Source organism: Rhinatrema bivittatum, chromosome 15 (assembly GCF_901001135.1).
Source record: "Rhinatrema bivittatum chromosome 15, aRhiBiv1.1, whole genome shotgun sequence".
Classification (NCBI taxonomy): domain Eukaryota; kingdom Metazoa; phylum Chordata; class Amphibia; order Gymnophiona; family Rhinatrematidae; genus Rhinatrema; species Rhinatrema bivittatum.
This window is the reverse complement of record NC_042629.1, coordinates 52,939,196-52,964,956: the sequence shown is the minus strand read 5'-3', so window position 1 is coordinate 52,964,956 and position 25,761 is coordinate 52,939,196. Positions and strand designations below refer to the sequence as shown.

At 45.9% G+C, this 25,761-nt stretch overlaps 1 protein-coding gene across 3 annotated transcripts in view; it reads right to left on the bottom strand.

Moving 5' to 3' along the window:
• BBX (BBX high mobility group box domain containing) overlaps positions 1-25,761 on the bottom strand; it is an 84,357-nt gene that overhangs the window by 14,704 nt on the left and 43,892 nt on the right. For all 3 annotated transcript variants that reach the window (XM_029578073.1, XM_029578074.1, XM_029578072.1), the window contains exons 3-11: positions 18,713-18,883; positions 17,191-17,430; positions 11,226-11,424; positions 7,931-7,998; positions 5,311-5,391; positions 4,266-4,349; positions 2,885-2,950; positions 2,272-2,349; positions 824-1,697 (exon numbers count right to left, since the gene is read on the bottom strand). In XM_029578073.1, coding sequence (XP_029433933.1) covers positions 824-1,697; positions 2,272-2,349; positions 2,885-2,950; positions 4,266-4,349; positions 5,311-5,391; positions 7,931-7,998; positions 11,226-11,424; positions 17,191-17,430; positions 18,713-18,874 — 1,852 coding nt within the window. In that variant the 5' untranslated portion in view covers positions 18,875-18,883. The remainder of the gene's footprint in view (positions 1-823; positions 1,698-2,271; positions 2,350-2,884; positions 2,951-4,265; positions 4,350-5,310; positions 5,392-7,930; positions 7,999-11,225; positions 11,425-17,190; positions 17,431-18,712; positions 18,884-25,761) is intronic.

The following is a 25,761-nucleotide window of genomic DNA, read 5'->3' as shown; positions in this document are numbered from 1 at the left end:
TAAAGCTCACGAGATGACAGCTCATCGGGTGACTCCCCCCCCCCCCCCCCCCCCGAGCTACAGAAACGGTCCCAACCTTTGTTAAATTTGGCTTCTGACTGACCAAACGTGGCCCCCGCAAATCTTAAGGTGCTGCTACGTACAAAAACAGGATTTACACGGTCTCTCCCCCACCAGCCTTCTCAACCCCTCCGCTAAAAAGCAAATCACTGGCAACCCATGGGCAGAAGAGGTACATCTCTCTCCAGGACTAATGCTCACGGGTACTTTCAATCCATTCCAGACAGACAGCGAGTGAATTTCAGTGGTTTTAAACAGGGGGAGAAAGAACGCATTAAGTCCATTTTGCATTTGCTTGGCAGACTCTGGCGATAGCCCAGAATTACAAAACCCAGGAGTCGTCGTCTGCTGGGATATAAAACAGAGCTGCCGAGATCGGCCTTAACAGCTAACCCTCTCTCCTCCCTCCTCACCTCCCCCCCCCCCCAAAAAAAAACCATTTTAAAAAGGAGGGAGCTCCACAGTGCAGCACCTTCGGAAGTCAGTCTTACCAGCCGCATAAAGTTAACCACAGTAATTCTCCGCATTATCTAACCACGCAGAGTCACGTCTTCAGCTGCCTCCTCCTGACGTCTGAAGACTGGACCTGGCGCCTCAAAAGCGTCCTATGTGGATGAATTTTACACAGATCCAATAAAAAAGGATCCGTAACATCCAGGTCCCCTCTTTCAGAGCGATTTTAATGACGCGGAATTCTCTTATTATTTTTTTTCACGCCTACGAATAGGTATAAAAAAACATTAAAAAAAAAAAGCGCACTTACCTCTGTCCACGTTGGCCCTCAGCGAGGTCAGCATACCCTCCGACACCAGCGTCTTGTACAGGGCACCCTTGCAGGATCTCTCGGATTTCCTGGACCCACAGGTCTCCACCTTCTTATGGCCATCGCCATCTTCGGTTTTGACGGGCTCCGCTAAGATGCGGGGGGGCGGCAGCGGCGGCACCTCCTCCTCGTCCTCGTCCTCCTCCTCCTCCTCGGTTGGGGTGGAGGGTTCCGTTTTCACGGCCTCCGCCGCCTCGCTCGGCGCCTCCTCGCTGGGCCCCGCCCTGCCCCCGCCCCCCGGCGGCCTCGCCTCTTTGGTGGTCTCCGGGGGCCTCTCCTTCGGCGCCTTGTGCTTGGACTTGCTCTTCTTCTTTGGCGGCGTCGAATCCGACAGGTCGCCCCCCTTCAGGCTGGCGGAGGAGGGGCGGGACTTCTTGCGGCGGGGGGACCCGCAGGGCTGCCCGGCCCCCCAATCCCCCTTTGCCACGGCGTCTATCGTGTACATCACGCTCTCGATGTCCGATTCGGACGACTGCCTCTTCTTGCACACCTTCTTGGGGCTCATCTTCTCGCCGGCGTGCCGCTCCGCCTTGCTCTTCTTCTTCTTCTTCCTCACTTTCTGCGGCTGGCTCGCCCCTGGGTGGGCCTCCAGGAGGGAGGAGGAGGGCAGCGGCCGAGGGTGGCAGGGGTGGTGCTTTCGCTCCCTGCAGTCCTTCCCGTCCAGGGGCTCATCGAGGTCACTGCATTTTTCGCTCTCTGCGGGATCCTCCGTCCTTGCCTCCTGGAGGAGGTCCTCCTCCTTCATGGCTTTCCGTCCCTGTTCTTTTGCCCTCTCTGAGCCTTCCACGTCCACCCCTTCAGATGCCAGGCACATCTAACAACAGAAAGCAGGACACTGAATTACAGACAAGGCCCTCTCTCCTCCCTGCTTCCTTGGGTTTTAAATGAGGAACCACAGGTGCACTAGGGTCTTGCAAATCGCTTTCCACAGGTGCATTTTCCCCATCTCCCCCCCACCCCCCTCCCGTGTGGTACTGCTGGGAAAGCAGCAGCGACGGCTGTGCAGGAACTTAAGCTGCAGTACCAAAATCAAAAGAAAAATATGTAGAAAAGAACCAGTTCTTAAAATAGATAACAGCTTTTAAAAATCACAACCTTCAATAATAAACGATGGATTTCAGCTTTTCCAGTTATGTCCTTAATAAAACCCTGAAATTTTCCTCCTTTAAAAAGGAGGGGAGTAAAAGGATTCCCCCTTAGGGAAAAAAAAAAGATAAAATCAGAAAAGCTGCACAAGATTTGAATTCAGGAGCCCTATCTGCATAGTAACCTGGCAAGGAGATGCTACGAGACTCTCCCGGCATTTTTGAGTATCCCGTCAGCCACCCCCACCACCTCCCCTTCCCCATCCCCTCCTACCCCCGCTGCATGCAATCTGCAGGCCTTACCTCTGCCAGCTGAAACAGGGCCAAGGACCCACACGGCTTTGTCGAATCAGGACCCGAATGAGACGTATCCGAAGAAATCTAAAAAACCACAGAGACACACAAGACCCGGCAGCCATCAAAACGGGGAGCTTGCCCATGTCCTGTTTTATCTCCTCCCACCGTGGCCAGGTTAGTGGGGCGGCCACCGCTCAGGAAGCAGGAGGTGTTAGGCGGGCGTTCCTGCCACAGATGCAAAAGGGCAGACGGCCCTAGGTGAACAGGTGTCCAAAGCCGGCAAAGCAATCATCATAATGCATTCTGGCTCAAAATTAGGGCAGGTGGATTATGCTGCTCCCTTCGTGTTAAGTTTCCTTGCACCTTGGGACAATCAACTGTGATGCAAGTCAAGATGAGAAGGTTCCCAGAAACATCTAGGATGCTACACTGGGTCTCGATGCATGCAAATTTATTTCATGCATATTCATTGTGGATATTCTGAAAACCTAGATTGGCCGGGGGGGGGGGGGGGGGGGGGTTACGAGAACAGGTTTGGGAAGCGCCCCACTGAAGATGCTACTTATATTTTGGATTTCCACACGCCATTAAAAAAAATCAGAGCTTCCCACCACCTCACCTCTGCCAGATCAAGCAACGTGGACGTCCCACAGGGCTCCGCCTGCTGCGGCGTGTCAGAAGAGAGCTGAAGCAAAATGGAAAGCAGGAAAGAGAGAACACAAAATACGCCTTAAGCTCTGGACACTGAAAATGTCACCATTTAAAAAAAAAAAAAAGCCACAACGGCTAGAGAAAAAAATTCAACTCATAGTCTGAGCTCATCCATGACAGCTATGGATACAATTTTTAACTAAAGCAATCTCTACCACCACGACCACAATTAACTCCCATCACCTTTGCCCCTGAGTAACATCTGAAGAAAGGAACCAGTGTGCAGTCACTACATCTGCACACAGCCTTTACTGGTCCAATGAAGGAAAAAAAAGTGTCACAGCCTGCCAGGACTCCAGTACAGGGCCAGGAATATCACACAGGCCACACAAAAATCTTCCCAAGCTTCTTACCAAGTTCAAACACAGAATTAGACAACAACTAGGACTCATAAGGCCCTCTGTGCATTTACTAGTTATTCTATTCTTGGGATTATTTAATATTGTCAGATTAATTTGTTTCCAGCTTTGAGCCTTGGGAAGAGACCATACGTACATGTGATCAATAAACATAAACTGAAGTCTGCTCAATTTTAAATTTCCCATTAAAGTGCCCACAGACCCCAGCTGACCTCCAGCTCTCTGCTCACTTATTCGGAGTTAAGGATCCCCTGTGCTCGTCCCGGGCTATCTTGAATCCCATTCCCGTGTTCGTCGCCACCACAAGGCTGTTCCATGCATCCACCAACCCCTCTCCAAGCGAAGGAATACTTTTCTCCCTTGCTCCTGAACATTACCTCCGAGCCTCATCCCATGAATTCTTGCACGATGGCTCCCATCTCCTCAGATAAAAGATTTGCGCCATGTGCAGCATCTCTCTCTTTTGCACTAACAGCTGTATCATGCCCCCCTCCCCCGGCACTTTCCTCTATGTTATAAGGCAAGGGCATTTTCTGAACGATTAAATCTTAACTCTTGTCTCTCTCTCTCACCGGGTTAAAGAAGAAGATGCGGTTTATAAAAAAAAAAAAAAAAAAATCATTTCAAGACCAAAATCCCTCACCCCCCATGTACGTCGAGCTCCACAAGGAGAGACATAAAGCTGTCATGTTAGTCCATTTAAGTGCACGGAAAGAAAAAGAGCCTTCAGGCGATGTCTTAACTGGACTAATAATGCATCTGTGACCAATCCTTCCCGAGTCTGGCTCACCCCCCTTGCATTTGTGCAAAATAAAAAAAAATAAAAAAAGCGTTTTCCCAGCAGTCTGAAAGGTTAAGTACGCGGGACCTTTCTAGTCACTCAAGCCCCCCCTAACTCCATCTTTATACTAATACTGTCCAGGTCTATACCTCAGCAAGCTGGAAGAGCCCCGTCCCGTCACACGGCTTTGCAGGAGCCGGCACCAAATTGGACTGAGATGAGCCCGAGGAGATCTGAATGGACAAGGAGTAAAAACAAAATGGGAAAGGCAAAGTGTTACTTGGGTATTCTCTCTCCATCCTAAGATTTTTGCCTTAGGAATGAATGCAGAGCCAGGAACACGTTCCTCTCCCCTAGCCAGGCTCAAACCCCGGGGGACACGCCGGCAACAAAGTCCCGCTGGGAGCGAGAAACCGCCGGGGAGGGGGTCCTCACCAAACGGCTGCTAAAACCAGGCAAGCACACTGGCCGAAAACAGGGCAAGCAGGAGGGTGAAAAGGCACGCGCTGGCCCCAGGACTGGCCATTAGTGAAGGAAAAGAAAAAAGGCTTCTGGAGTTCCACTTCCAGTCAATTACATTAAAAGTCTGTTCTGATCTGAACACAAGTAGATATCCAGCACTGCTGACCTTGAGGGCAAGACAAATCGTATGACTGGGTTTAGGTTTTTACTAATAACTCAACTGGTGGTAGCAAAAAAAACTTGGCTGTAACAAAATTCTCTTTTTAAAAACAAAACAAAAAACCCCCACACAACGCACTCCAATAAAAGCCAACCACAAACTAACTCTATTCTATTCTCTTATGACAGCTTCCTTAACCCCCCACAGGCAAGGTTCAGAGACTTCCCCACCATTAAAGGTACCAACTATTGGCTGAAGCTTTGAATTGATACAAGAGGCACTGAAATGCTGCTCCGTTTCACAAAACACATAACTGTACTGGTCCCGGCTGCTCAGGACAGAGGAGACGATTCTGGCAATAAGCCATGCTTTCTGTCACCAGCCCATCCACATGCAGCTGTCCTGATGTTCTCTCCTCCGCAGCACCTACACTGATCACAACTGAGGCCAAAAGCTGCAGAAGAAGAATTTTCCACAGCTTTTTTTCGTTTAAGCTATGACCCATAGCCCCTTCCCTCACCAATAGCCCAAGACACTGCGAAGCAGGGATGCTTGACCCAGACAAGCTTTACCTCCGCAAACTGCAACAGGGCAGACTTCCGACGCAACTCCAAAGAATCTGATGCGTTGGACTGGCAGGAGCTCGAGGAGACCTGGAGAGAAGCGTGACATCATCATCTTGAGGCCTAGTCAGAGCATGGGGCTGTTACCCTGGATTCCAATCCTCCTTCCCTCCCACTGACACTTTGACCTTCGGCAAGTCACCTTTAAATCCCGCTTCCTCGGGTACCCGCTTAGACCAGTTGTTTTCAACCCAAACCTCAGGACACACCCAGCTGGCTGGATTTTCAGGATATCCTCAAGTATGCATGCACTGACTCCCCTCTCTACATATATAGAAACATAGAAGTGACGGCAGAAGAAGACCAACGGCCCATCCAGTCTGCCCAGCAAGCTTTCACACCTGTTTGTTTTCATAATCTGTTACTCTGACCGCTGAGGTCAGGGCCCTTATTGGTAACTTCTTGGTTCCAATTCCCTTCCACCCCCACCATCGATGCAGACAGCAGTGCTGGAGCTGCATCTAAGTGAAGTATCTAGCTAATTGGTTTGGGGTAGTAACCACCGTAATAAGCAAGCTACTCCCGTTTGTTTACCCAGCCTGTGCAATGCAGTCCTTGTTGGTTGTCTGAATATAAATCCTCTTTACTTCATTCCCCCCCTGTTGAAGCAGTGCGCTGCAGGATATGTATTCCAAGTGAAGTATCATGCTTAATTGATTCGGGGTAGTAACCGCCGTAACAAGCAAGCTACACCCATGCTTATTTGTTTACCCAGACTATGTAATTCATTCCTTGTTGGTTGATGCTGAATATAAATCATCTTTTCTTCATTCTCCCTGCCGTTGAAGCAGAGCGCGATGCTGGATGTGCATTGAAAGTGAAGTACCAGGCTTATTTTGTTTGGGGTAGTAACCACCGTAACAAGCAAGTTACTCCCCTGCTTTTCTGTGGATGCAAATCCTCTTTTCCACATTTCCTCTTGCCGTTGAAGCATAGAGCAATGCTGGAGTCGCATTAACTCTGTGTATGTTTATTGAATAAGGATATTAATCTCCAGGTAGTAGCCGTCATTCCCGCAAGCCACCCCCTTGCCTCTTCTCTTCATTCACATCCTCTAGACTTTATGGATCCACAGTGTTTATCCCACGCCCCTTTGAAATCCTTCAAAGGGGCGTGGGATAAACACTGTGGGATAAACGTCCGGAAGGGCGTTCCAGGCATCCACCACCCTCTCCCTATCCATTGCAGATATCCTGAAAACCAGACCAGCTGGGAGGTTTATGGATTAACGTGTGCCGACCTGCATACTATTTTTGTCCATGCAAATGAGCTGGGTAGAAAAACGATATGCTAAAATTTAATGCACATGGACCACCACACACACACAAACATCCTATCAAGGTATATTTTTCTTCTAGGTAGAGGAAAACAAAAATCCTGCAAACTCTGTTTCATGCATAGTTTCACTTCGTGCTAACAGTTAAGCTGCTTTACAGGATTTTGCATTGCCGTAGCTGTTAATTTCAATATACATTTGCATGTGGAAAACTGAAGTTTTGTTCCTTGCGAAGGAGATAAATATATCACAAATGGCACTTCGCACACACCAACACCTTATTTCCTGTTTTAGTGTGCAAAGCCCCATTTTTTTTTTTTATTTAATATAATCAGCATTTTAGATTACTGTGCTTAGGGGCAGGAATTTAACATACCTACCTTAAGCTTAAAATAAAAAAAGAAAAAAAAAAAAAAAAATCAGGAAGGGATTTGCAGCCTGGACATGAACTGCATCAAAAAAAGAAAAAAAAATCTGGGGACTTTCAGAGTTATCCCAAATAGCAATCCTTAACACTTTACAGCAGCACGGGCCAATTCATCACACTTTCCCCACGGACCAAGATTTGTTCACGTCTTCTGCGAGAGCTCACAATTCTTTTTCTGTCCGTCAGGGAGGGGAGAGATGCAAAATACATGATTTGCTTCTAGCCAAAAGCGCATCCCCACAGGCGAGGTCGCAAAACTAGCGCCTACCTACTCATCAGTGAGGATATTTTGAGGTGTAAAAATTTTTTTTTTTTAAATTTATTCTTTTTTTTTTTTTTACAAAACTTCAGACGTACGGGACTGGTTACGACTCCCGTCTTCAAAAGGGTTTTTCCGTGTTCTGAGTCTATGGAGAGACTTTCCCCGGGATCTCTTAAAATAAGTAAATAAATAGATCTGTTTTCAATTAGAACGCTCTTCGGAGATTTACTTTTATAAAACAGTTTCATCTGTTTTGGCTGCACCAAGACCACATGGAAAAAAAAACAAAACACACCACCACACACCACGAGGAAGGGTGGGGGCATGGCTGCTACTGTTCTCTTAACATCACACAAACTGAATGAAGTGCTCAAAAGATTTAAAAAAAAAAAAATTAAAAATTAAAAAGTGCTTTTACAAAGAAAGGCTTTGCTCAATCAGCACTTTCAGAGGACGGCAGGAGCGAGGATCTCTGCCCGTCGCGCGCGCCTCGGACAGCGCGCGAGAGAGAGAGCGAGAGAGCGAGAGAGAGCGAGAGAGCGAGAGAGAGAGCGAGAGAGAGAGAGCGAGAGAGAGAGCGAGAGAGAGAGAGAGAGCTGCTCACCTCCTGCGCAGTCAGAGCGTGCTCCCCGGCCAGCAGCAGCATACTGAGACCTCCCATTTGCGTGGGATCTAAGAGAAGGGAGAAAGGAATCCTTGAGCCACCTGGACTATGGCCGACATTCAACGTGCTCACGTAAGGGCGTGAGCTACACCTTCCGGAAGCCGGAAGACAAAAGGTGTTTTACCGTTAAGAATGAGCAGTAACAACAAAATACTTAACTTGTACGTGCTTCGCCACAGAGAAATACATTTTGATATTGATTTTTTTTAGCTGATAATGGTTAAGCATGTACTCCTCAAACACTCCTGATCTGAAAGAATCTCTACCTGGCTATTAGTTTTAGGATCTCTAAGCGTATGCTTAAAAACTAGAATATGTTTTCACAACTTTTCCCACCAGTAACTTTTACTTTTTTTTTTTTTTTTTATTGCGTGTATAAAATCGCTAAATTCTATTAAGAAGGGATTCAAACCAACATGTATGTCGAAATAAGGGATCATGGTTACCACGTTGGTCCAACTTGGATACATAGAAATCGAGGTTAAACAAGTCACAGGCGAGACCTTTATGCGGGATTAATGGAAGTTGTCCCTGTCTTGGTGAAGGGAGCAGGGCTCTCAAGCTCGTCACAAACCCATTACATTTGACATTTACAGCAGGGGAATTCACGGTGCGTCGCTACCTTTTCTCCACTCCCCCCATCGCCTTCCTTCTCCCACCCACCAGCATTCATCTTATTTTAAACTGGCCTGGGGGGCCTCAGGTATGTGAAGAACAGGACTCCCCAGTTTGGCGTGTGGAGCCTCCCCCTCTCTCAGGGCTTGGTATAACTTGTCTCTTCACGATTGTGTGAGCCTGGGGTTTGGTTTTTTTGCACCCCCATCTTCCAAAGCAGCTGATTTCCGCCGCTGTCCTGGGCCAGTCCCTACCTCACCCTCCAGAGCTAAATAGACCCAATGGACGGACCCAAAACAATCAGGCCAGGCCATCCTGCTCTGGAAGGCAACTTCCTAACCAGCCTTCCCTTCTTGCTGCCCTGGGAGAAGATTTAAAGGAGCAGCACCAGGTACGTAAATATATAGGACAACTTGAATCATTGGCTCCCATTCCCATTACCTTCCCAGCAGCCTCCTTGGCCAGGTATCTGTCCTATGATCTTTTCTAGCAGTACTTACTTACTACTTCTTAGCCAGTTTCCCTCTGCAATGGGAACAGCATGGGGGTGCTGTAGCCTTGCATCTACTAGGACTGCAGAGGGAAGTCGGAGAAGAAGGAAGCAGCAGAGGCTACACGCCGCTTGCAGGCCAGGGTACTTGGGGGTGAGTGGCCTCTTGCAGCTCTGGCCCGCTCTTACCTATCCCGGCCAGAAAAACTGGTTGGGGGAAACCCAGCATTAGTGACCGACGTGCTTGGGAATTCAACGAATCCCTTTTAAAAGGCCCTGACCGCACGTCCCTGGCACAGAATGATCTGCAGTTGACAATTCCTGAATGTAGTAGTCCATTTCTCTTTAAAGCTTTGAAAACACCATCGCGCCGCCATGCTAATGCAACCTGTGACTTGCTGATTTCTTGTCTAAGAGCTCTGCAACTTACTCCCAACGGAGATTTGAGTCATCTTGACCTTTAGGGAAAAGATGAAATCTCCTTTGGCTAATGGGTAACTGCTTGGTGTAAGAACTGACTGCTGTTCTGTAGCTAGCCAGATGGCTTTCATTTGCAAGCTGCAGAGTATTCTGTCATGTCAGAGCAGGAATTTGGTTTTGCGCTAGGACAATGAATCCTGGGAGTCTTGACCATGGAAATTTTTAATTAGGTAGTGAGAGTTTTAAACAGGACTGAGAACGTGCATGCTGGTGCGTTTGAAATGTTCAGTTCTGTTACAATGAATTATTAGTTTTATCCTCCTATGCAAGCTACTCTAAGTTTATCATTAATTTTTTTACCACGAGCATTTGTAAATGAAGAACTGAAGTTAAATATTCAGGACATCATTCTTAGCTCATTCTGCGCGGTTCTGATGAAGGCAGCAGAGCTCTTGAAAGCTGTTAGAAAAATGTATTCATTCAGCTGGCCCAATTATAAAAAATAACAAAAAAACAAAAAACAAACAAACACAAACCTAAAATGAACATTCACATAACTTTTACACACACTATGGAGTGTATTTACAAAGCATTATGCGTGTAAAGATTATTAAAGGCATGCATAATTAGCCTCTATTTGCACATTCCCTATTTTATAAATGCAAACACACACGTGTATATTTTCACTATAGCGCGTACACACACATGAAAAAAAAGCGGTGGCCTGGGAGGTGACCCAGGGCAGTGCCAACATCTACGCGCATTAAGTTGCTATTTTACGAGGGACGCTTGCACAAGCAGATTCGCAGGCCTCACTCACCTTATCTGATGTAAGTGATATTAAACGTGTTTATTGTGCAGGACCGACCGGATGGTAGATCTGAGCAAACTGGCAGGGCGTTCAGGCTGAAGAACCAGGAGGGGCTCGATGGCCTGGGCGAACGGGTGGACTAACCGGTAAAACGAGGCATTTCCCCGACACGCGCAGGTTTCAAAATGCACCAGTTTACACACAGTCCTACTTTGCTCTCACACGTAAAAAATACGCACGTATATTTTTAAAACAGGCAGGGAAAGGTATGCGTGGTTCCAAGCTTTGGCATACGCTCTTTCAACGCACTGCCTGCATTCACGTGTACATGGTGGTGCAGAGATATGGGTATTTTATAAAACACGTGTTAGAAAGCAGCCGGATCATCTTATTTTCACTAGGCGCGCGCACGCCTTAAATGGCACCAACTTATGCAAATCCTACGCACGTATATATTTTAACATGTAGGAAAGTTACGCGCAGCGAATGACTGGTGTATACACGTGCACAGCCCTACAACCGCGTGTATGTTGCGGGGCAGAAATACACTTTTATAAAAACACGTATATATAGTATGCATGGGTGATAAAATACTAACGCAGGCGCCACCGTGCATATTTGTTTGAAAGGTACCCTCACTGCAATATATTTATTTATTTGACCCTGAAGACCAATAAGATTCCTTTTCAGGACAGGATTGGTTAAAATTTGTGGAATTTTATACTTTCTCCCCACCAAGTCCTCATGCGCATTTTGGAATTCCCTGTCCCCATCCGTGTTGGAGTCTCAGAGGCATGGGACCAAATTATCCCCCCTGTACAGAGACTCGCCCTTCTGCCCCTACAGATACCTCGAGGGCTGGTGGTCAGCGCTTCCGATCAGGAAAGGGGGCGGCTCACCTGCCATGCTGAAGTTCAGCTGGGGCATGTCGTCGGTCTTTGACACTTTCTTGGGGCTTGGCAGGTCGTTTGCTGGCTCCGTGGGGAAAGCCCAGAGCTTCTTCCTGGTGGAAACAGCAGGCGACGGGGTTTTCACAGGCTTGTTCGTGGTAGGGCACCACTTGTAGCCAGGGTTTGCCTTCATAAAAGCATCTTTGTACTGCCAGAAAAAGAGATAAAAGCACACAGTACCACAAGTGTTAGAAAGCAGCCTTAGTCAAAAAAACTGATTACCTTAGGCCCCTCTGTACCAATGCGTGAAACCCTCACCAAACAAATCCTTGTCCAACTAAAATTCCGTGCCCATTAATCATTAAGGTAATCAAGGTTTTGGCAGTGTAATGTTACGAAATTAATTTTTAAAATGACAGTTTCCAGCTGTACCATTTTTTTTTTTTGACACATCTATTGCCTCCCAGATCATTTCTTGTAAGGCAACGTCCCGTAGCATGTGCTATGCTAAGACCACCTCAGCCTCGCCGACGTCATGTAACGGTACACAGGAAAGGAGCAAGGGACGGGACAGAGAGCCTGGATTCCCACTCCCTAATTCTGTTCCTCTCTCCCACCAAAAGCCAAAGTGAATTAACCCTGCAGTGCAAAGCTTGTACACTCCCCCGGTATCTGCAAAAAAAAAAAAAGTAATGCACGGGGTACGGAGAATTCCTTGAAATTATCAGGAAACGATGCATCATGACTATGGAAAAGCAGCTGTATGCTGAAAGAGGAGCTTCGCCGATATACATTAAAAAAAAAACAAAACAAAACTCAATCTTCAAAACGTTTTACCTGCATTCATCAACTCTAAAATCTGCAGCCCCTGAAGGCGGCTAGAAAACCCACAGGCTATGCAACCATGCGCACGCTGTCTGCCACGCCAAGAGGCGCCCAGACCGAGCTAGCGAATCTTCACGCGCACTCTTCCAGCAACATTCTACCTGCAGATCAAAAGCGCAGGCGAGCCACCATACGTCCCTTGTACCCGCTGCAAGTTACGAAGGGGAAGAGCAGATCTGCTTTGGCTTTAGAAGGGATGGAAAGCTCACGGGTAAAAAAACGAAAAAAAAAAAAAAAAAGTGCACATGGCCTTTGTCACCGGGGCAGCGTCCTTAAATGCACCCACCTGGCAGGCCCTCATTCACGAACCAAGAGATGCTGGGGATATGATCTCAGTCTTTCAACTTTACTGCTGATGCCCTTCCTAGCACTGGCACTGTGCCAAAGAGAGCGCCTCCTTCTGGAGTTCAAAGGGAGTCACTTTTGTAGGAAACATATCAAGGTGCGCCTGGAAAACTCCTCGGCCAGCGGCAGCCAATATATTTGGGACTATTTCCGTATCTTTCTACTGCATTTTCTTGGTCTCCGATTGCGTCTCTTGGTACTTGAAGGATATTTGCTTTCTCCGTACCATCCGCAGAACAGTCGCTGGGTACTGGCACCTCTAGCAGCAGCGCTCCTCCTTCACCGCAATATCCAGTTTTCTGGCACTGATCTTCATGTCTGCTGGGAAGGAAAGTCCCCCACTGATGACATCAGCTTCGTTCTCTTCTAGTCTGTTAGGGTCATGCTCCCAGTGGTTTTTTGGTACATTGATGTTATAATGTTTACAGTTTCCAACGAATAAGCTGTGCCGCCTTGTTGTGCCTTTCTGCATAAAGGCCCATCACATCCGGCAATGAGATGTGGAACTGCTTCCAGTTCTGTTGCACACAATCTGCATTTGTCAGATTTCTATGCTGGCCGAACCTTCTTGTTCATGGTCCACTAATCACTCCCTCATCTATAGACTTGAGTTCACCTCTCCATAACCATTGCTGTGTCAAATCTTGATTCACGCGGGGTTTCTGAAGTCACTCTCTGTACTCCCCCCACTATATTTGTGTTTCTCCCAATTATCTTTCCTTGTCAATTGTGGACAGTGTGAAAAAGTTGCTTCCCCCCCCCCCCCCATGCTCCTGTACTAGACATAATGTTTTTGCTAATCAACTATTTTGTTTTGAAGTTATGGTGCAGGAGCTGCACAATACCTACAGCAGCGTTTCCTAACCGAATCTGGACCAGCACCGGAGTTCTGCCCTCAGCACCTTGCAGCAATAAGAGACAGCCGCAATGACTCAAACATGAAGGAGCTCCTTTCTGAGAACAAGCGTAGTCAGGCATGATTCTCCTTCCCAGCTACAGCACGAGCCTCCAAGTGTGGGAATCAACGGGCAGCCAGAGGGCACAGACAGCCCCGCGCACACCTCCTCCTCCAGTTTGTGTGCCGAGCATTGGATGTGACTGTCGGGAACAGCAGTAGTGGAGAACTTGGAAGAGAGCAGCGAGGCTTTCACTGGCTCCCTAGGCCTTCTCTTGGTCATGCCTCTCCATGTCCACTCTGCCTGCTCTATAGCACACCCGACACGTTTATTAATGCAGGTATGCCCTGGAAAGTTGGAAAGACACCGACCTAGAGATGACTGTTCAGGCGTTAATCAACTTTAAAAAGTTAGATCCAATCTCGCAAGCCAGAAATCTTGCGACAGTCATGATGTGTGGACCTTGCTATGGTAATCTTTTCATGATGTGTTCCCATACTATCATTTACCTTTGCAGCCAGTGTTAATGACCAGTTACAACAAGGTCTCCAACTTGAAAGTAATTTTTTTTCCTGCTCGACACTGGCCAAGAATTAAAGGACTATAAATTAGCCACGTTCAAGGGAACTTCATTAATGTTGCTCCAAATGAGCGGTGCATTTTCCCTCCTTTAGCTGGTTTGTTCTAATTCTACCGTTGCTTAAAAAAAAAAAAAAAAAATGAGGTTTTGGATTTTATTGTGCCATACCAAAACACGAGCCCGCAAAAGTAGAAGTGCAGAAGATTCTCCTCCGTGAAGGGGCTGCTCTCGATTGCCACGTTCTAGCAGCTCGTCACCAATGTGCATTGTTATTCTCTCGTTAGGCTAGAAGCCAACTGCATTGGTCCTGGAGAGGACAGATTTTTTGCCAGCGGGACCAAAATTACAATTAACCAGAAGCGGGAGGATACACACGAGCTTTTGAGACCTCACCGATCCCTTCCTCTCCCCAGCAAAAGTGAACCAGTTCTGAAAACCCATTCCGTAATTCCAAAACACTTCCTCTCGTGATGCATAGAACATTTTAAGCTCTGTGCATCACCTGTGCAGGTCGACTTAAGCAACAGTTCCCCTCTTTTAACAGGTGACCTGACAGCCAACAATTGACAGGAATCAAAATTGTTTTCCCCACTGTGCACAGGGAAACTGAGTAGTGGCTATGCATGAATTTGCTTTCCCAACATAAAAAAAGCAGACTGCCTATTAAAGATTTTATTTAAATACTACACTGCACATCCATGAAATCAGCTTCCAGTACTCATCCAGTCTAGCTGGATAAGGTGATCACACATGCCACCGTGGACGTACAGTGCTGCTAATTAGTACAAAATTGGTACAAAAATCTCTGAAGTCTTAGCAATAAATGTTTTAAACAAATAGCTCAACAATATTTCAGCCTCCAAGCCTTAAAAAAAACAAAAAACAAAAACCCAAGTAAAAGATCACAGCAGATGCAAGCAGTTGGTTGATCAACCGGCTTCATGTTTTTCCAAAAGCAGCTGATCAAGTCTGGGGAAAGTGCAGCCAAATCTAACACAGTAGCATGAATTACAGATGATGGATGAGAACATCTGGCCCTAACTCAGCTAACCCCATTTCTACTGCAACACTGCAGCCCCCTAACTCAAATCCCTTTCCCACTGCCCTGCACATCTGTCCCAAGCAACTTTGAATATCTTAACTTGGCCACTGCCACACCACTGCCAGGCGTTTACCGCCCTGCCTGCAAAGTAGTATTTTCTCATATCATCTCCCCACGTCCCTCCTTCTGTCAGCTTTATATCATAATCCCTAGTGAGAACAGAAATTAAAAAAAAAAGTTTTTCAATATTTTGATCTAAATTCTCATTTCAGGAGCTACATTTCCCTTAAAAAAAAAAAAAGTGACACGCATCTAGGACGTAGCAGCTTATAAAACTCCACCCTTCTGTATGATTCAATCTATGCTGGGCCTGTTCAGAGTCAGCTGATTGACAAAGGATGTCTCCAACAGCAGGCTAATCGCATTAATCCAGTGACAAACTGTAAGAAGCCATAGTTAGCAAAACAGTCAATTATAATGGAGGTTTCTAGGTAACTGCATTTTGCATCCATGCATAGGAAAGAAAAGAAGAATGCATGCCACTGAAATGCAATGCCAAAGGAAGAATGAATAATTAGACGGATATAGTCATTAATCCTGGGCGAGCATGGCCCTGATAGAACATGCACGACATGGTGTGGTTTCAGGAGACTGGGAACTGAACCGCTGCCAGCTGCAGCTTTTTCTCCGACGGGAGAGGGTGCCAAACTGGGTCCACGAAACCTCAAACCGTAAAACAACTGCAAAACCTATGTTGATGCCTTTGGCTTATCAGCCTGCCCATGTGTACAAAAAAAACAAAAAAAAACAAACACAACTTGTAAGAAGTTGCCATACCAGGTTAGACCAATGGTCCATCAAGCCCAGCATCCTGTTTCCAGCAGAGGGTCAATTCAGACTACAAGAACCTGGCAAGTACCCAAACACTAAGTAGATCCCATGCCACTGATGCCAGTAATAGCAGAGGCCATTCCCTAAGTCAACTTGATTAATAGCAGGTAATGGACTTTTCCTCCAGGAGCTTATCCAATCCTTTTTTTAAACACAGCTACACTAACTGCACTAACCACATCTTCTGGCAACAAATTCCAGAGCTTAATTATGCGTTGAGTGAAAATTTTCTCCATTTTAAATGTGCCCCATGCTAACTTCACGTAGTGCCCCTAGTCCTATTATCCGAAAGAGTAAATAACCGATTCTCATCTACCCGTTCTAGACCTCATGATTTTATAGATCAAATTGAGCTACTCACAGGGATTGTAGTCTATTATGTTTAAAATGAAGAGCCCGCATCGCTCCAGCCTGGCACAGCCTTTTCTGGCTACAGATTTCGTTTTGATCTCAGTTTACAATTTTAGTGGAGTGGCATTCAACGGATTAGAGCAGCGGGCTGAGAACCTGGGAAGCCAGGCTTTAAATCCCACTGCTACGTCTTGTGATCTAGGCAAAAAAATCACTTCAACCCTCCATTGCCTCAGGTAAAAAAAAAAAAAAAATTGTGCACATTCTGGGCACGTGGAAATGCCTGCAGTAGCTGAATACAATCCACTCTGAGGTATCAATAGGCGGAATATAAATCAAAATGAAGTTGTTATCTGTTCCTGCATTCCACTGTAATAGGCACTTGAAGAAACGGTGCCTTTCAATATTAACTGTATATTTGTGAACACTAGACTAGTGCGACACTCGAGGCTTTGCCAACACACACAAGTTTAGCTTTTAAAAATTACCTGCTCGCCAAGGCCGGTTGTGCTTTCAAAGGCAGAACTGGAGGCAATTTTTCAAATCCCCCCCCCCCTGTTGCTCGAAGGCCGGTATTTCCAGGAGGAGGGCTGGACCCGCTTTGCCAGTAGCCTGCAAGTGAATTTTCACAAAAAGGATGCTCCCCTGCAGAATTTCCCTGTCAAAAAAGTCAGGAGCTGGCCGGCCTGAAGAATTTGTGGCTCGTGCAAAGCTAGCACCAAGAACCATGCATAGCTGGGGGGGGGGGAATTTCAAAATGAGATCCCACCATGTTGGCTTGTCAGCTCTGCTCTCCCCTCCCCACCCCCACCCCCGGCAACACAAGTTGTCCTGTAATGCAGCACGGGCCCGGAGCAAAGGTTTTCAGCCACTTACTTCCACCTGGGTAAAACCAGACAGACAGTTTTACATTTTTCCCCTCAGTACTGAAACTGCCACCTTTGGGGCTTTTGTTCACCGCCAACGCCACCTCCTTGGCCTTACCTCCTTGGCCATGTCGGTGTACTTCTGTTTTTCCTTCGGCTCCAGAAAAGCCCACCAGTCCGCCAGTATCTTCGTGGCACCCCGATTGTCCAGGCGGGGGTGCTCCTGCCGCACCAGGGAACGGTGGCGTTTGCAGAACAGAAGGAAAGCGTTCATCGGCCTGCGGGCTCGCTGCTCCGAGGACTCGCAGTCTTCCGTCTCATCGGCATCCTGCTCCAGGCCATCCGCGTCCAGGTGGACCTAAAACCCGCGACCCCCCGCCCCCAAGACCACAGACGTTATTCTGCTGTTGAGATGTGATGTCATGCCACAAAAAAAACAAAAAACAACTCATTCTTTGCGCCCCAGTTCAAGAAACTTGAGCTAATCCAGACTCTGTGCACCGACAACGGGCCTGGACCTTGGTGTTAAAAAAAAAAAACGGTAGAACCAATTCTTTTCCCACCTCTCTATGGGCCCCAGTTACTCCTCGTTCACTAGCAATATTAGACTTTCGGTAGCAGGGGCGTCTCACGCTCCACATTTATAAGCCCGGGGAATAATTCGGTCCGAACAAAAAAAAAAAAATAAATAAAAATTCATCATCCCTCCCCCCCTTTATAACATTTATTTACAGAAAAATCATTAAAGCGCTCTCCCTAATCTTTACCTACCGAGGTAAAAACACAGACTACACAAATGTGTAAACACAGGATACAGTAAGGATAATATCGCTCACCTTTTATGTAAGCCACAAACTTTGCTCATCAATCATTATTTATGGGGTTCCCACATGGCGACTGCTTAACCTCTGCTATTCTAGAAGTGCCCAAGCGACCTAGTTTGAGGAAGGAGATCGTGTGGCCGGTCCTGGTTCTCTGAACTTAGATCCCAGTGCACTGTGGCATTTATAAGTCCCCTGCTGCTACCATTTGAAGTCGGCCATGCAGGTGCCAGAATGCACCAGGACGGCAGGAAGGGAGGGTTGGTCAGGACTGGCCTAAAACTTCCCTCCTTGGAGCCTTTCCTGCTCACTTTTGGCTCCCTTCACAGTGCTCCTCACTATCTCCCCCCCCCCCCCCCCCCGCCATCTCTTCCAGCACCACCCTACCAAGTGGCTTTTGCACAAAAACATTTGGTTAAAACCAAAATTTACTTACAAATCTACCATGTTTTTTTTTTTTTCCTTTTTGTAAAGCCAATAGATTAGTTTGTGGCTTCCTTTAACCTTCTGATTGTCAATGGAGAGGGGGGGGGGGGGGGGGGGGGGGGGGGGGAGGGGCCACAAATACTAACCAATTAACATCCGCCCAATAATATGACAAAGTTTCGATAAACTGCGACGACGACTCTAATCTCGCTGGAGTCGCAGAGCAATAAAACAAAAACTGCAGGCTTTTTAAAAAGTCGTATCCATTTGTCGGGCACGATCTTCACGTGCAATCGAGCAGCGCGTCGGTAGAGCTGGCGCGCACCGGGACAGAAGCGCTGCCCCAGCCACGGCCCAGTGCAAGGAAACCCTGTTTACAAAACGCATCTTCACCTTATCAAGGTCGTCTTCTTCCTCTTCCTCCTCCTCTTCTTCAGAGAAGTCTAGGACCTTTTTTGCAAGCAACGGGTGCCACTGCAGACACTTTCTCTTTGGTCGTTTTCCGGCCCCCTCGCCTTCTGTTGACTGATCCTTATTCCTAATGCTGCCTTTCATTACTGTAACCTGCATGCAACAGAGACAAAAAAATAAAATAAATAAGTTACCCTAGCTGGAAGGGATGCCAAGGACAAAAAAAAAACACAACCCAAAAAAACCTTTCAAAAATTGTTTGATTTGCTTAGGGTTTTGTTTTTTTTTTTGGAGAGGAAGGGGAGTGATAGAAGGGGGGGATGATGGAAGACATGACAGAGTTATAAAAAGTGAAAAGAAAGGGAAAAAAAATGGCGAGTTTGACTGAGGCAATCAGGTCTTCAGAAACGCAAGACTAGGAGCAAAAAAAAATTAAAAAAAAAAAAGTAGCTTTAACAAAAGCCCCCGACAACTGTCAAGTATAGGAGAGAAGCACAGGGGGACATGACGCACCCAACTGCTGCAGGCAGGAGGCGAAACGGCAAGGCAGACAAGAGACACAAGGGCGGCTGCAATTTTCATGAGGCATAACTTCAAGTACCACTAGAAAGATTCGTCAGTTGCGCCCCCTTCCCCTAATGCATAAAACAACCCACAAAAGCCTTCAAGAGGCCCTGCGTTTGCTCTACAATAAGAATTTTCAAAAAGGACGGCCAGTTTAAGGGATCACAGGCTGCATGCCAGGATACACGCATGTAACACAGACTCCTACGAAACCCATCCTCACCCCCCCCCTCCCCGCAAGATAAAAAAAAAGAAAATCCTGCACCATCTCAACGTTTGGATTTCTGACTATTGCCTGGCAAGGGCCCCAAATACATATCTCCCCTGTAAAGTTTACCCTCAAATACTAGCAGGGTAATCCTTCCCAGGGAGGCCGTGTATCGCCTACAACGCGGCCAGCACTCCTCTGCCTCTGGCGCACAGGGCCATGCCCCTCTGGCTTCTCCCTCAAAAGCAAAACATTTTCGTCAATGACAGGTTTTTGTTTTTGTTTTTTTTACGCACAGCGCTGAGAATGATCTGAGCAGGATGTGATACTACACAACTTAACAGCCTCACTTCCTAGCTCCAAAAAAAGACTTTGCACTTTCACCCTTCATGGGTGAAAATCTGTGTATGTAAAACAAGAAGTATGTTTCAATCCAAGCTGGTTCTAGAGAGAAAAAAAAAACACACACACAATAAAATACAATTTTAACTTTTACTTTAACTAAGTGAGACTGCTTTTCTGCCCAGCGCTGGGCAACAACCTTTTGCTTTATTTCAGCCAATGGAAGAATTCTGCAAAAAGGTGACCACAGATGCCAGTTTTCAAAAGCAGAATTAAAAAAAAAAAAAAAAAAAAAAAGATTCCCCAGCTCGACAGGACCTATATTGTCTTAGACCACTGTATTCGTACAATTCACACTGGTTTAGTAAAACAGAGAAACATGACGGCAGAAAAAGACCATATGGTCCATCTAGTTTGCCCATCCGCCTAATGAATTTAGTTTAATAATTTCCATCACTCCCTTAGCTTTTACCGTCCATCGCAGACTGCAGAGGGTCCAATTTCCTTTACAACCAAACCCGCTGCTACAGCTAGGACAGGCACAGTATGGAGAAAATCTTTGCATTACCAGACAAGGTCAGTTGATACTCAACTGGCCAAGTCTCAAGTTTGAGTGAGGGGGGGTAGAGAATTGTTTTAGCCTGTTTTTCCAAATAAATGCTCAAGGGGGTTTACAGCATGATTAAAATTCAGGTTCTACCCCTCCCCCTTGCCCCTAAAAGCTTGTAGTCCAAGAGGGGTGCCTGAAATAATGGAAAGCAACCCAACTTGCTCAAGGTCAAAAGGATAGAAAGCTTAAAAATAAATAAATAAATAAAAAATAAGTCTTTGGTGGAAACTACTACTATTTAATTCCATTTGTAAGCACAAAATTTTAAAAACATAATTGTTAATGTTGAGGCGGGTGTTTCCTATTAAAAATTAGGGACACTGCATACATCTCTGAAGACATTTAAAAACATTTCATAAAAATACGTAAATAAAACAAATAAATAAATAGAATCCTATCTTTTCTTGTTGGATCTATTGAAAAACTGCCAAACTTGCCATGAGGTTGCTGTTTACTGGGTCAAGTACCCAGAATTATGCCTCATTCTTCAAACAAAAACACAGGGCCAGACATTCAGCCCACGACAGTGAGGTCGCGATAGCAGATTAGGTTGCAGCAGAAATCAGGCTTCCCGCGAGCCGGCTAGTTTTACGCCTGCAATACTGGCCGCCAAGGGCTAGCTGGCTAGCACTGGGGGAGGGGGAATTCAGCCTTAACCAGCTAAATCCTTCCAGCAACCCCAGAATCTCTCGTAATTTAAATGGCCAAAATCTGCCCAGTAAAACCAGGCAGCTAGATTTAGCAACTCTGCGGCAGGATACAAAATGTTCACCCCCCCCCCCCCAACATCTAGCCAGCCAAATGTTTAGTTAAGCAACTAGATCCCTTTTGAAACGTTTCAGTGTCACGGCAAAAAAAAAAAAAAAAGAGTCAGGAAAAAGGAAAATAAAGCCAGGCAATACCCAGAAGAAACAGCCTGCCGAGCTACCAGAGCGACATGCAAGCTGTAATTTCATTAGCAGCTTTTTTTTTTTGTTTTATGTATTAAAGGATTACGCTGTCGTAGCCATGTCATTTTATATATGCTCTCATTTCCGCTAAGCACCAAAGGCTGCAGCAGCTGAGAGATAATCCGCTAGGAGGGCAGCCTGAGAAGAGATTACTAGCCCGGACCCTTTTCCCTCCATGCTCCCTAAAAGCGGACTTTCGGGGCACAGACGTCTGTCGCTATCCTTAAAACTCTCTGGGGCTCGGAGGCAGAGACTGCCGTTTCACATCCCCTGACAGATCGAGGGAAAGAAAGGGAGCAAGAACGACAAGACAGGAGAGCTCCCAGCATGGAGCATTACTGAAAGGATTAGGGATGGTGCGCTCTGCCTCACGGAGGGGCCTCTGGAAGCAGTGCCCACGGACCGTAGGAAGGGGAGCAACAATTATGAAAGGAGAAATGAACTTCATTATACCAAGTCACCCTCGAAAGTTTAAAAAATGCAGAGTATCTGCTGAGCTTCGGCCTGGGACCAGGGTACCCATGCACATTATTAAATAAAAGGCTGAGGGAACCACTCGCTAGATTTCTGGCCCGCTGTGCAGGCACAAATCTAATTCCAGGATGTTGTTACACGGAGCGGTGACGGCAGCTTTGCTGCCCCCTAGTGGCAGCCTTCTGTCAGTGCGAGACAAGTCTGCAGGTTAGTCCAGAGTGGCCCTCAGCCACACCTGCAGACTCGCCCGCCAGGACTGGCATTCAGGCTACACCGGAGATTCGGCAGGGACACCAACACCACACACACACACACACAAAACTCACGTATATTCAGTGTGGATTTCAACAGGTAGTGTTATCCATGGACTGTGCATCAATTTGCAGAATTCAATGATGAATGCATCCTAGCGTGCGTATATTTTCCCTTTGAAAGCTGTACATGGGAGGGGGAGGGAAGAAAGCACCCAAGTATCTGCAGAAGTTTCCACCTGCTTTCTCTGTAGGTCCTTTTTCTTCTGGGTGGGCGGAGGGGGCGAAAACCACATGGAGTATTGAGAAACCAAAAACTGCACATGTTATTGCTTCCCCCAGGGAACACCTCTGTTAAATGCCTACAAAAGCACACGTGGAAGAACGCAAACTCTTAAAAAAAAAAACAACACACACAAGCAGAGCCCCCCCTCCATAGGCAGCCAGGGCCTATGGAGGGGGGGGGGTGTGTCTGTGTGTGTGTGTGGGGGGGGGGGGAGGGCTCTTCGTTTCAGGCCTGATGCAGACAGCTGCTCAGACTCACACCTTCCCCCTCTCCGGCCAATATGGACACAAGGGTCTACTGGACTGGCGGCAAAGGAGGACCCCATTGGAGCTGCACTGTAGGTCCACTGCTTCCTTTTTATTTGCTACGACTAAAGAAAAGAAGTTAAGTTTGAGGAAATACGCAGCAGTGGGGCTTCAGGAATTCAGACAGATGCTTACCTAGTTGCCACCCTGAAATCCCCATTATGGCAGAGACTTTCTTCTTATGTTGAAATGAGGGATTTAACTCTTCCTCCCCACCCCAATGACTCCGAGACAGGCGAGGCACTCAGCAGGCACTACGGCCACAGCCCGTGCATGGCTTACTGGGGCAAACTGGAGCCTCTTTCGAGGTCTTGGCTGAAATGCAAACTCCTTGAGGAGAGAACAGCACTCTCACTGGAGATGTGAGTGAGCATTCCCATTCCCTGGTCAGGGATAGCTTGATCCCTCCAGGAGAGAGGGGGTGCCAGCATGGCCATTTGGCTAGGGCCTACAATGTTCAAGGGGCCTACTTTTGTTGGGCCAAATATAAAAAAGCTAAATATATCTATTTCTAACATGTATAAATAAAATATGTATTCAACTTATTGTACTAACTTTTTTATGCAAGAGAAGGATTCAGTCATTTTGTTTCTTAAATTTAAATACGACTTATTTTATGGAGGTGAACAAGCTTACACACTTAACAGCAGAATGTAAGGCTGACCTTGGTGGTTTTGAAAAGTATCTGGACAGTTCTGAATGTGTTTTAATGGCTTCAATTTGGATTAAAGTGTTAACAATGATACACGAGGTAAATCTACTATTGGAATGTCGTGATGCAACATTGGACGCAGAAAGAAACAACAATCAAATCAATTACAAGAAGATCTTCTGAAGCTTTGAGACAAGTGGGATGAAATACTTCAAGAAGCCCGAACAGTGTCAAGTACAATAGGTATATTGACTAACTTAATTTGCATCGTGGTTTCCACACACTCAACTCAACAACATGCAGAAAATTACTTCATGGTGAATGTCTTCCATCACATAATAGACTTTGTACTCAATGGGCTTAAGTGTCGATTTTCTGCAGTTAAGAAATATGCAACCATTTTGATTTCTTATAGGACTTAATTTGTCTTCACTCAAGTTCTTAATTTCAAAAAAAGTTAACAGATTTGTGAACCAATATGCGAATCAAGTTTCAGTTGAACTCCGATGAAATAGCTTTGCTTAAGAGAGCGTTTGACGTAAATTTTAAAATTGATATGTCACCAAAAAAAAAAAAATTTACGGTCAAATATTGAGTTTGAAGTTATCTAATATTTTTCCCCGATTGTCCTTATTGCATTGAGAATTTTCTTGACACTTCCAGCAACGGTGGCATCAAATGAAAAGAAGCTTTAGTGTCCTAAAATTAATGAAATCCTATTTGCGATCAAAGTTACTTGACTTTTCAATTGTAATTGAAGAATTTGCTAACAAAAAAGCTCGTAAAGCCTTCTTAAATAAAAGTTATTTGGGAAATTTAGAAAACGATTTCTCTTATTAAAGTATCACATCAGAACCTTACATACGGCCCTACCTTTCTTAGCTGGCACGGGCCTACGTCCTGCTCTCTCCAGCCCTGAGCTTGATGCATTGTAAAGGCTTCAACACTTGTGCATTAAACGGTAGCAAGCTAGCTGGTAATTAATGATTCCTCCACCGTGAGAGGGTAAAGAACCCATTACAGGCCTGGTCAGTAATGAGCACTCCTAACCTGCACTGAATTGATGGTTTACTGCCAGCACACTGTGACTAAATGGGAGGCTGGGAGCAGGCAAGAGATCTATGGCGAGACCATGTCACTTTGCAAAATGGAAATATCCCTTCAAAATAGCTCGACTTACATTTTCAGTGACATGCGATGTTGTTATGCCTTTTAAACGCGGCTTAAAAGTACTTGACAGCACCACCTGTTTGCTGCAGCCAAGTACTTTGCACATTGAACAAGCTTCAAGGCTCTCCAGCGACAAGACGCTTTATGGCAGATCGATGGTGGATATATATGTCTTGTGCTTTATGCTTATGACATTATGTTATTTGGTTTTGCTCTTGCAAACAGTACCTCGTTTGACTTCTCTCTCTCTTTTTTTTTTTTAATAATTCATTCTTTATTGAAATTCTTCAAAATAATACAAGCATTATTAAAGAAATTATGGGTTAAACACAATAACCGAAAATCACATTTCACTTCAAAAAGCAAACTTCCCATACCAAGTCCACATAAAGGGGGGGATATAAATCAACGAAAATACCACCTTTAATCAAGAGAAAAAGGACGTGTTTTTTGGGTAATTACACTTTCCATCCATCAGAGAACTATTAAACCCACTCCTCAAACTCGGAGATAAAACGGGGTCACAAAATTCAAAATGTATTACTCTGAAAAGAAACTGAACACTTGCAAGGAGATTTAAGGAAGAAGGCAGCAGCCCCTAATGGACAACACCCTCTGTTTCAGAGAAAGAAAAACAGGTTTCCCTTTCACTCGTGTCTCACGAGAAACATCAGGAAAAACTTGCATTTTACCACCACAGAAGGAAAACTTCTTGTTCCGACAATACTTCTGAAAGACGGCACTTCTATCCTTTTCTCAGCTGAAAACGACAATTAAAGTGGCCCTGGTGAGCACCGTATCAACAGAAGCTTCTAAAAAGGTCGATATGTTTGGACCTTCATGCCCAGGGGAGATAGTGCTCCTTCCACATTTACCCCTCTCTGCCTAGTTAAAGAATATATATATTTGAGAGAGAATGAAGTCTATACTCTGAGAAGCGGAGAATCTCTACAAGGTACTTTCTAAAAACATTTCAAAAAGGTGATAGCCGCGTAAATCGGAAAATTTACGAACCTTAAGTTATTTGACCGCATAGCATTTTCTAAATCTTCTAAAAACGACTGCGATCAAACAAGCTGGTCTTTTATGGAGCAGAGTCCTGCATCTTGCACAGATGTTAAAGCTGCATTTATAGTAGAGAGAGTGCTTCCCAAGCGAGCTCAGGCAATTATCCTGGTCCTCAAGTTTAGCTCTGCTTTCAGCCGAGATGTTTGAGAGC